Source organism: Typopeltis vanoorti, chromosome 14, assembly GCF_054136105.1.
Source record: "Typopeltis vanoorti isolate ZY-2024b chromosome 14, IOZ_Tvanoo_1.0, whole genome shotgun sequence".
Taxonomy (NCBI): Eukaryota; Metazoa; Arthropoda; class Arachnida; order Uropygi; family Thelyphonidae; genus Typopeltis; species Typopeltis vanoorti.
The window spans coordinates 21312488-21324626 of record NC_143562.1 but is presented as its reverse complement, the minus strand read 5'-3'; the positions used below and the strand labels follow the sequence as shown (position 1 = coordinate 21324626).

Below are 12139 nucleotides of genomic sequence, written 5' to 3'. Positions count from 1 at the left end.
CCATCTTCAGGAACATAAAGATACGGTATGTGCATGCAGGCACTAACACAAAGCAAATGAGGAAGAAAGCAAGAAACTAATATTGTTCCTAAAGTCCTAATGGTGCCCTCTTGCAGGCTAATTTGGTAGTCTTGGCTGTTGGGCTGAAGTTCTCATAATGTAAGTCCCAAATTTGGGGTGGTTTCATGCACCCAAATTTGTTGAGGTTAGGAACGTTTTTTAGAGCTGCTGATGATTCTTTGAATAATCTTTCGTATTTAAACTTGCTGCGATGAATTATTTTTGTTTTTTCCAACGAATTTTATGGTGGGCATCTGCTTATTTGCGTTGTTAATTCCGTAAACTAATTACCAGTTATGTCTAACCAACATATAAGCCTTGCTCCTACAGATCACATACCAAAACAATTCCTTGGGATTTCTTTCCTAAGTTTTGAATCAGAGTGTGTCTCCTCTTTTATTAGTATTTTAATTTCTCCTTTCTTACTACACATATCACTTTCTGAGTTCAAGTTTTATATTCTTCATGCAACTGCACTCTATTTATTTTTTGTATTTTTTTTTCCATAAATTCATTTTTCCATAAATTAAAGGAAAATAAAGTACCAGATCCACATTTAGTTACAGATGAAATGCTAAAATATTTAGAAGTTAACGATATTACCAATTTCGCAAAAATTTTTAACTTAATATATGATTATAGTATCTTGATTATGGTATCTAGAAAACTATGAAAAAATCAATAATCATCCTGATTAAAAAAAAAGGCAAATTCACTAAGATGTGCTAATTACAGAATATTTAGCTTAATGAGTAATGTTTGAAATTATTTCTTAGAATAGCATTGAACAGATGTCAAACACAATAAATAAAATAATAGCTGAAGAACAATATGATTCAGAAGTAGAAAAAGCACAAGCAATGCAACACTAAACCTCAGAATGATATACAAAAGATCAAATGCCATATAAAAACTGGCCTATCTCTGCTCAATAGATTATTTATTTATTTATTTTTTTTTTTATGTTGCTCCCAGCCATGAAAAATTATCTGCAAACCTATAGTACATTTTGTACCATGGGTGCAAAAGTTAAGATTTTTTTTTTTTCTGTTTTTATCAATTTTACATATACTTTTTTTTATTTTTTTTAAATTTATTTTTTACATAGTTCAGAAACTCTGCTCTAGAGACCAAACATGGAACTTTATCAAGCTACTTCAGGGCTCCAATAAGCAGAGTGATAGTCTCACACTGGATGATGAAATTCATCTTCCACCTGAAGATGAATTTCATCAGATGAAGATAAGCACATCCATGCCCAAGCAGGATTCAAACCCACAGCCTGTTGGTTGGAGAGTGGGTATGCTAACCACTCAGCCAACTAGGCCAGCAATTTAACACTGTCTATCATGATAAACTTATAAGAATCTTAGAAACTATTCATCTAGATTATTCAAAATATTTAAGGATAATAAAATTAAAAAAAATTCTGGAATCAACAATTTGTAATAAATATAAAGAATATGCTTTTATGATGGATAGATATAAAAAGAAGAGTTCAATTGGGATGCATATTATTAACACTGCTGTTGATCTTCGTTCTCAGTAATAAGTACTGTATATCTTAGGTTATTTATGTTTCTTCCATCAAATGTTTTGATTTCTTTTATTACCTTCTCTGATAAGATCTCAAACAGAGAGGGTAATAAAAGAAATCAAAACACACATAGAGGCATGTCAATTTGGTGGAAGAAACATATATAACCTAAGATATATAGTACTAATCACTGAGAATGAAGAGGATCTACAATATATAATTAATAAGCTAACATAGAACTGCGAGAGATATAGACTAAAAATAAACATAGAAAACAAAAACAGTGATAATCACAGGTAAAGTGACAGATAAAAACCTAACCATAGAAGGCTACCCCCATAGAACAAGTAGGTAGCTTTATATATCTGGGAAGTCTGATCACTGATGATGGAAACTGTGAACAAGAAATAAAAAGAAGTATACAAACAGCCAACAGCTTTTCTTAAGGTGAAACAAATACCTACCTATAAAAAAAAAAAGTCAACTTAAATACAAGAATTATGTATATTCTTCATTACTGTACACCTCAGAAACACAGACTATTGGAAAAGAAATGTGAAATGGATTGATGGCTCCAAAGATGCGGTCACTATGAAAAATGATGTGGATTAGCTGGATTGAAAAGGTTACAAACAAGTATTTAATACAGCAAATTAAATGAATGAATTTCCTCTCTCTGAATAAGATCAGGAAAAGGAAAATGAACTTATTAGGACATGTGCTAAGAGAAGGAGGACTGACCAATACAGTCATCACTGGCTCATAACTACAGTAGAGGAAGAGGCCAACCATGGCATTGCTATATGAAGAACAATGAATATTGGACATGCAAAAATACCATACAGATATTTAAGGATGCACAAGATAGGAATAAGTGGAGAATCATGGTAGCCAGCATTTGGATTAGAGATGGCATATCAATGAATGAATTAATGACCAAATTCAAAGCTCTCAATCCTCTTGTTTTTTCCACCTCATTCTGCTTAAGTTAGCTATCCCTGAAAAATTCCAGTAACTGAGCTCTCTTATTAGGTGTTGTTTTGTCTGTCCAATCTAAATTATCATAGTTGAAAACTAATTTTTTTTTACCATAATTACCATAATCTCCCACTCATGAAGGCTTGTAAACCTATAATACATCAGTACCATGCACTCGGACTGTTGAATTAAAAACTCAAGTTTCTTCTAAGGGGAAATAATCCAACTGGTTTTCCAGAAAGATTGCTTAATTATGAGATTGGCTGAAAAAAGGTCTAAAAAATGTTCCTCTAGTCAATAACTAGGTTACCATGAAGGCTATGCAGACTCCCCCCCTCTACTGTTCCTCTTACTGGCCACATAACAAAAGAACTCCTTGAGATTTATTTCAACTAAGTTTAAAGAAATAAATTAAATTAAATTAAATAGCTTACCACATTCTTTCAACATAATTTCCTGGAAAAGTACCAAAGAGTCCTGTGCGTAGTGAGGTGCCAACATACCAACCATCGTCACATTTTTCCATTACATATACAGTGTCTCCCTCTTGCAACTCTAATTCATCTTCATTTTGTGGACGGTAGGAATAAAGTGCTCGGTAGCTGAAAATAAAACAGATAAGGATAAATTTAACAGACATTTAACATATCAAAACATCACCAAAATTTCTACAAAAGCAGCCATATTTAAATAAATAAATTAAAAAAAACTTGTCATTAAAATTAAATATTTTCAGATTAGCCTTAAACAGGAAGGCATTACATATTTTATAAGAACAAAAAAAAAGCAAATATTTATCCTATATTTAATTTGTGTCATTGCAATAATGAACAAGCAATCTGTTATTTAGTTATTTCTATTATATCCAACAAGCATGCGAAACCAGATTCTGAAAATCATCAGGAATCTGATTTCTGATTCACTCATAAAAAATATGGTGCATTTTTATATATGCCACCCACCCACAAACCATGGGTGGGATAAGTATTATTTTTTCTATTTTTATTAATTTTATATATTTTTTGTATTTTTAGAGACCAAAAATGGAACATGCACAGTAGCATATTAAAAAAGTTTCATGGCTTACACACCTAACAAAAAATTTTATAGAATTTATTCAAAAACTCCAATATATTTCACCCAACATTATGTGGACATCATCAGGGAGACAGACCATTACCTACATTCAAAGGAGGAATCAAAATGAGTAATAAATCATGTGTAGATCTGCTCGTGTCGGTCACAGCTGAAATATATGATGTTACACTATTAGAGTTCAAAGGAACAATGTAGTAAGTTGCATAGATTAAAAAATAAATAAATATTTAAAATAATTTGAGTCTTCATAGCTCAGTCAGCATAGATGAAGACTTTTGATTGGAAAGACCTGGGTTCGATTTTCCTCCAAGACATGGTCTTGGAGGAAAATCGAACTTATACGGTCTCTTTTGACTAAAGGTGAGTTAGCCAATCGCCTATGGAGACAGGGGATTTTTTCATCTGGAAACTCGAGTTTTTTGTCCCCCAGAACAAGCAAACTGGCCCCACGAACGCATGCAGCTACAGACATAGGACACACTGGAAGGCATTGGGCCAACCACCTTATCCTCGCGATGGTTGAGATTGTGAAGTCCACCCTCAATGGTTTGTGAAAAGCTTAATAAAATAATTATTAATTTAAAAAAAGAAAAGAAAAAATACAAGAAAAAGAAACTTATGGACAATTAATAGTCATCACTTCCCAAAACTTGGATATAAATAATAAACTTGGCACACAATCTGATCAGGTTTGGAGATGATTTCTTAGCATTTCACATGTGGCAATCAAATTTGAACTTGCTAAAGCGAAGGAGCTTTGTCCAGTTCCAAAGACCTCTGTGCCTAGTGTCAACAGCATGAAAAGCAAGGCAGGACTTGTCAAATTCCAAAAAATAATATAGCCTTGATGTTCTTCAATTCTAATGAAGGTAGAATGGGTAATCTGTCCAAGACATGAGGAACCTTTATCTTAGCATAGGAAAGATGACATGAGCAGGGTACCTGATCGACACCTGGTAAGGAAAGAGGTGGTAATGTATCCTTTGATGATGGTAAGAAGCAAGCATAAACTAAATTTTCATTTTATTGGAAGTCAGCATTTACTGGCATTTGCTAGTATTTATTTATGAATGTATTTACATTCACTCATCCTCCCACCATCATTCATCACAAAAAATGGGTATTATTAAGAGAGCTCATATGATCTGCTCTTCTGATTCCCTTTTTTAGATGAACTGAATAAAATTAAAAGAATTCTGATATGCAATGGATACAACAAAACAACCATTCAAAAAATTATTGATAACTATAGAATAACATGTATGTCACAGTAAATAACTTTTTTTATTATATAATATTTCATCTTATGTATCATAAAACATCAGTACAATCATCCAACAACAATAGGAACTGAATTCAAAAAACAGTAGTGCACATGCTTAAATTGGAATCCCTCTATGTATACAGTCATGTGTTCATGGATTAAAACTACTGGGCTGCAATTAAAATTAATTAAGTTAAATTAAAATATAATAGATAAATTATTTAATACAATTGAGGATAACAATTTTCTAAACTTTTGGATAGTGAGACAGTCATTCTGATTAAGATTAGGTCTATGAAGCAAGGTTTCAGCACTTTCTTTATATAAACATTCATATTTATATATGGACCTATGTAATAGCTTAGCATTTTGCTGTTGGATCCTGTGGTTAGCATTTTCGATTTCATGTTGTGTAAGGTCAGATTTGTGAGGTTTGATAAGACGGATGGTGGTCTTGATGTTCATAGATATGTTTATTTATAGATCTTCCTGTTTATCCATAATAAGACAAGTTACATGAACATGGTACTTTGTATATGCCAGATAGTAGCATCATTGTTGAGAGTTTATCTTTTGGAAAAGTTAGCATGTTGTGAATTTGGTTGATGAGCTAAGTTGGTTGGGTTTATAGATAGCAATCAGTTGATATTTTTTCATAATTTTTGCCAAACATTCAGAAATGCCTTTAATATATGGTATAGGAGCCCTGTGGACTTCTTCTTGTCTGGGTTGATTTGTAGGAGAGTGGTTAATTATTTTTTGGGTTGTTATTGGATTATATCCATTTTGTAAGGCTGTTTCTCTGATAATTTCCAATTCTTGTTTTAGCAATTCTTCAGAACAAACCTTGTGTGCTCTGGATGCTAAAGATTTTATGATGGCATATTTTTGAGATGGATGGCGAGCTGATGTTCTGTGAAATAACGACCTGAAAAAGTTGGTTTTTGGTAGACAGAAGTGGAAATGGATCAATCTTGTTTGTGCTGGATGTGTACATCAAGAAAGGGAATATCTTTTAATAATTCCTATTCTAGTGTGAACTTGATCCAAGGATGCAGGGTGTTGATTATTTTTGTAGAAATTAGTAGCGTTCTGGTTCTGCGTGACTTCAAACAGCAAAAGATGTCTTCAATGTAGCAAAGCCAAATTGCTGGTTTTGGGTCAAAAGCGAATATTCTATCTTCTAGATGTTCAAGAAAAGAGTTGGCTAAGTTAGGTGATAAGAGTGAGCCCATTGCTGTTCCTTCCTCTTGTTTGTATATTTTATATAACTTAGCCAACTTTATATAACATTACATAACATTTATATAATCATTTTATATAACCTTTACATTGGCATGCCCAGGGAGGGGACCAAGGGGCCCTTCCCCCCCCCTCCCCCAAAGGAAAAAGGAAAACAACACTAGAAAAATTTCCAAAAACCTTTTCCTAATTAAAATTCTTTTTTTTTTTTTTTTTTTAAATTTATGTTGTGTCATGTCTTCTATTTCTGTGCTACTTATGAATTAGCAGTCACATAAGGTGGGAATACCCTATAGCACTCGGGAATCCTGGCCGCTGTGAACACAAGGCAAATGAAGTAGTGCTCAGGCGCTACTTCATTTGACCGAGCCGGGCCAGAGGAGATCACGGGTATCATGTATTGGTGATCACTGCAGATGCTCAGTCATAGCTTGTATGCAATGCGTAGTGTGTATTCTCAAATTGTCTACTCAACTTTCCTCTCCCCCCCACGATTAAATCATGAGTGCTCCCCCCCAGATTAAATCTTGAGTGCTCGGCCCCCTCCAAGATTAAATCTTGAGTGCGCCACTGAACCTTTATTGTTATAATGTTATAATAATGTTATAATGTTAAAATAATGTTATAATAATAATGTGATATATATAACATTTATATAACTTAGCCAACTTTTTTCTTGAAAACCTAGAAGATAAAATTTTTGCTCTTGATCCAAAACCACCAGACAGACTAGTTGGCAAGTAAAAGGAAGGTGATTCTAATGGGAATTTTTATAGGAATATGGATTGGAAAGAAGAGATGTGTATGACAACAAGGAGAGTGACTTTGTTGAGTGTCTGTAGGATAAATATCTGAAGCAGCATGTGTTGGATTTGGTGATACTGCCAGCTGTTGGTGAGAGTGATCATGAGGTAATGGGTTGGAAGACAGTCAAACAGGAAATGGTGATTGTCAAGAAAGTATACATGTGGAACTATAAGGTGGGTGATTATGTCCCACCATTATACTCCATAGTTAACTAGCATGAATATGTTGGGATGATGAGCTGTACAGAAAAGATGTTGACAGTGCATGGGAAATAATAAGGCAGCATCTGACACAAATGGTAAATAACTGCATACCAAGAGTCAATAAACAGAGCAAGCATGAGCTGGATGGACAGTGAAATTAAGCAAGCAAGCAGTGTATGAAAAGAAGTTGTTATGGAGGAGGTACAAGACAATTGTAGTGAATAGATGCATGGAAAATATAAGCTGCAGGTCAGAATGGTGACAAGCATGGTTATAAAAATGAAAAGTAGAATATGAGAGGAGATTGGCCAGTCAAAATAAAGATAATCCAAGGGAATTTTTCTGCTATGTGGCAAGTAAGAGGAAAAATAATTATGGGAAGTTCCTTAACTGGTGAAGTTCCATTACCATTGCAAATGATATAGCAGAAATATTTAATGAACATTTGATAAGTGTGTTTCGTGAGTTAGATGTTAATAAAGCTGTGGGGAATGAATGACAATATTGCCATGTATTTTTAAAGAATGCACAAAAGAGTTAACTGTGATCCTAACCTGTTATTTAAAGAAAGTCTTGCAGTGAGGAAGACTTCTAAGGAGTGAACCTTTGAAAAGAAAGCCTTGAACTCTGACCTGCATAAAATCCACTGTTTGGCTACATTATATAGATGATGTGTTCTACATCTGGTCACATGGCCTGCATACTCTCAACATTTTCCTAACACATCTTAACAATCAACATGCAAGGATCCAGTTCACCTTAGAAAAGGAAAACAACAACAGCCTCCCTTCCTAGACACTGATGACATGCCAGCCTGATCAATCCCTGGTGTTCTCCATTTACAGAAAACCCAAGTTTTCTGTAAATTGAGAAACCCTAGTATGGGATTATAAAAACTCTTTGCAACAGTGCAAAATTAATCAGTTTTGACAGCAATGGCCTAACTACTGAACTTGGCCACATTCTCAACACTTCTGTGAGGGTTGTAGCTGGTTTGATGAGGCTACATGAGAATTACATCTGGTTCCAGCATTACAGCCACTCTGGACTTGCTGACCATGCTGCTTTGGACACCCACCACAGGATAAGCTTGAAGAAGGCCACTCTGTTGCACCATAGCAAATACAAATATGAGAGACTCTTCCTGGAATCTGCCTCAGCCCTGAGAAACTTTCTAAACCTCAACAAATTTGGGTGCATGAAACTGCCCCAAATATGGGAAACACTCAAATTTTCAGTCCAACAGCCAATTTTCCAACTAGTGTCATTTAGAACTCTAGGCCAGATTCTGGTTGCCTTTTTTCAGTCTCATTTACTCAGTGTTAGTGCTTGCATGCACATATCATTGTTCTGTGATCCCTGATGATAGCAATGTAATGTTGTCGAAATATCAGAGGTCTTAATTAATGTTCAGTATACATTGTAATTTCCTGAAAAATAAATGGTGCAAAGATGGAGAGTTGTAAAGTGCCCTCCCTCAATGAGTCCTTGGATTCCATGGAGGTGTCACATAATAAAATAATAATGTGGATTACTGTTTGCAGATTTGGTCATCTGGTTTCATGGGGATGTGGATATACTGGAAAAGGTTGCTGAGAAGATACTAATGTGATTTCCAGTTTCCAGAATGCTAAGTATGAAAATGTGTGAAGAAATGCAATTTGCATAATCTTATAAATAGGAGGAAAAGGATGGGAGGATATGATAGGGACACATACATTGGTAAGGGATTATTATTATTAGCATCGTCCGATCTCCATGGAGTCAGACTCATCGTGGGAGGTACACACTATTGCATACAATGCTCATCTAGTGGTTGGTGAATGGAATGGCAATGCATTCCATTCACCAATCACCCTCCTTGTTCTATCCCCCCCTCATTCTGTGAAAAATCTCTTCCATGTCAACCTGATAACAATCCCTGACTACCTTATATGTCCCAATCATATCCCCCCCCCTCCTTTCACGAGGCTTTGCAATTTACATTCTCTCAATCTGTCCTTGTACTCCACATTCCAAAGACCATTAACAACCTTTGTGAATCTTCTCTGGACCCTCTCAGCATATCCTCATCACCATGAAAACCTGGTGATCAGATCTGTGCACAACAATCTATATGAGGCTTGATCAAGACCTTATACAATGGCATCATAACCTCTTTATTTTTGCATGTCAGGGTCCTCTGCATCATTGCCATTATCTGATGTGATGTCTTCACAACATGTGCAATGTGTCCCCTGAATTTGAGGTACTTGTTCATCACCACTCCCAGATCTCTCATTTCTGCTACCTCCTATAAAGTTTTCCCACCAAGTGTTTACTCTGCATCCCAACATTGCTTACCAAATTTCAAAACCTTACACTTTGCAACATTGAACTGACAGCCATTTACCTGCCCATTCATGCAATCTATTCAAATTCTCCTGCAAGGCCATAACATCTGATGGACTCTGCATTGCTCTCTTCAATTTTTCATTGTCTGCAAACAGATGCATATCACTAGTTAAATCTATCCCAATATTATTAATATAGAAGACATTTTTCATAGAATGGGAAAAAACAGAGGACATCCATATAAGGAAGATGTGGAAGGGTAAGGAGCAGGTTTTTGGATGGAGAGTGTTGTGATGTGGAATGCATTACATGAGAGTGTGTTGAGTGTGGAAATAGTGAATGAACTTATGGCTTGATTTGATGAGCTATGTGTGCAACAGTAGGATGTCTCATAATGAGCCTTTTGACTTCATGGAAGTCATGATGATAACAGTAAAGTGCTACAGTAGTAATAAAAAATAAAAATAAAAAACATTTGTGAACAATGATGAACCAATCAGACAAATTAAAATCCCAGGGAATCTTTTAATATATAGCTAGGAATGATGGAGTGAAGAAGGACCACTATTTCTGGTCATCAGAATCATCTGATTACTAGAAATGGTAGTCAGGTAGGAATATACAGTAACATTATTTAGTGAGCATTTCACTAAGGTATTTCATAATAGTGAGAATGATTCCATATTCAGCTCATGTAAGGATGGCAAGACAAGGAGGGGCTATCAGTGAGCAAGCGGGAGCAGATGTGAACTCTATGAAAGTAAGGATCTGAGGTAGGTGGGTGACATTCACTGCAACTTAATGAGACTAGATGACATATCACTGCATCTTTTAAAGGAATGTTCCAGGGAATTAATGGTACCCTTGAATTGCAAGACTCATTAAATATCTCTTTTGAGAAGGTCTCAAAAGACTAAAAGTAAACTTTACTATTCCAGTTTGCTATTTGTAAGGTGATGTACATGTGAGTGATGATGATGATGATGTGCTGAAGAAGGCAGAAGATAAGCGACCCAGATAATGGTAAATGAGGAACTGAAATTTAGAGGATGCACTATAAGAATGGTAAAAACAACATAGCAGATTATGGCAAAGATGAGGACACTAATGTATAAAAATAAAATGCTTACCTACTGTATAAGATTTTAATCAGTCATCAGAACTTTGTGTACAGATCTGATTACTTAGTTTTTGAATCAGTCAGCAAATTTTAGAAAAAGTCCACTGGAGACAGAACAGAAAGAAGGGTGATATGATAGAAATCTATTAACTTCTGAGTGGGTGTTATAGGATATCAGATGTTAAAAATTTTATTATATGGAATGTGGGGACAAGGCAAGGGAGCATTCATGGAAATTAAGTTTGTATGCAGTTAGGAAAATGATGACAGCTCGATGTTTCTCTCACAGAATCATGAGTTTGCTTATTGAAGTGGTGAGTACATCTAGTGTAAATGAGTTTAACAGAAGGTATGACAACTGGTGTAGTGATATATGGCTTCCCTCAATGGGTCCTTGATTCTCTAGCAATTCTGATATGATAATAATAATAATTATATAAAACTAAATATGTCACAATAATGCAAATCTTTTACTTACGGTATAGGTTCATTATATGTATCAATGTGTAGTGACTGTGTTACTGGACGTTTTTCTTCTTGAGAGCTTGGACTCTGCAAAAAATAAAGAACAGATAATAAAACATAACTTTATTGTTATTATTATCATCGGTACTCCATGGAGTCAAAAGACTCATTTTATTTGTGTGTGGGGGGTCCCACTGTTATACATACACTGAGCTCATTATACTGTGCCTTAAATACATTCACCATCTCTGCATTCACCACACTCTCAGGCAATGCATTCCAATCACCGCCACTTGCCTGAAAAAAAAAAAAAACCTACTCCTCATCCCCACCTGCTCACACCCTCCTTATACAGCTTCAAGGGAGGCTTCTTGTTCTCCTCTTCCCTCTCCCTTTGCCAAAATATATGTCTCTATCATATCCCCCTTCCCTCCTATCCACAGAATTCTGCACATTGCAGTTTTTCATTTGTCCTCATACTCAACATTTGATAGACCAGAAACAGCCTCAGTCCATCTTCTCTGGACTCTTTTCAGAGATGATCAACTTATAATATCTTTTCATCCTTTTGAAACCAAGCTGACTAAATCTGTACAGTAATCCATATGCTGCTTACCCAATCCTTATACAATGGAATCGTAACAATCTTACATCTACACATCAGTGTCCTCTGCATCATTGCCATAATTGGCTGAGCTATCTTCACAATTTTAGCAATGTATTCATTCCTGAAATAGTAGGCCATCATCCACCATCTACAACAGATCTCTCATCTGCTATAAGATATCTCCACCAACCTGAAAGATAGGCTGCACTCTTCTAAGATATTCTCAACAATAGTATAATATGCATCTCATCTTTCCTTACCAAATTGTAAAACTTAACGCATTTCAAAATTCAACTGCAAACCCCAATCACTTACTCATTGCAAAGTCACATCTTCTCTACTCCTCATAGTTCTTCCCAACTTTCCCAAAACAGACTCTAAGCCAAGGCACACCACTACTGACTTTTCTCTTCTAGGATTTTAC

At 35.2% G+C, this 12139-nt stretch overlaps 1 protein-coding gene across 1 annotated transcript in view; it reads right to left on the bottom strand.

Moving 5' to 3' along the window:
* Nucleotides 1-12139, bottom strand: part of LOC150099286 (uncharacterized) — a 623534-nt gene that overhangs the window by 17656 nt on the left and 593739 nt on the right. Inside the window, exons 29-30 of the mRNA XM_090404213.1 lie at nt 11122-11195; nt 3010-3177 (exon numbers count right to left, since the gene is read on the bottom strand). Of these exons, the coding sequence (XP_090260339.1) occupies nt 3010-3177; nt 11122-11195 (242 nt within the window). The remainder of the gene's footprint in view (nt 1-3009; nt 3178-11121; nt 11196-12139) is intronic.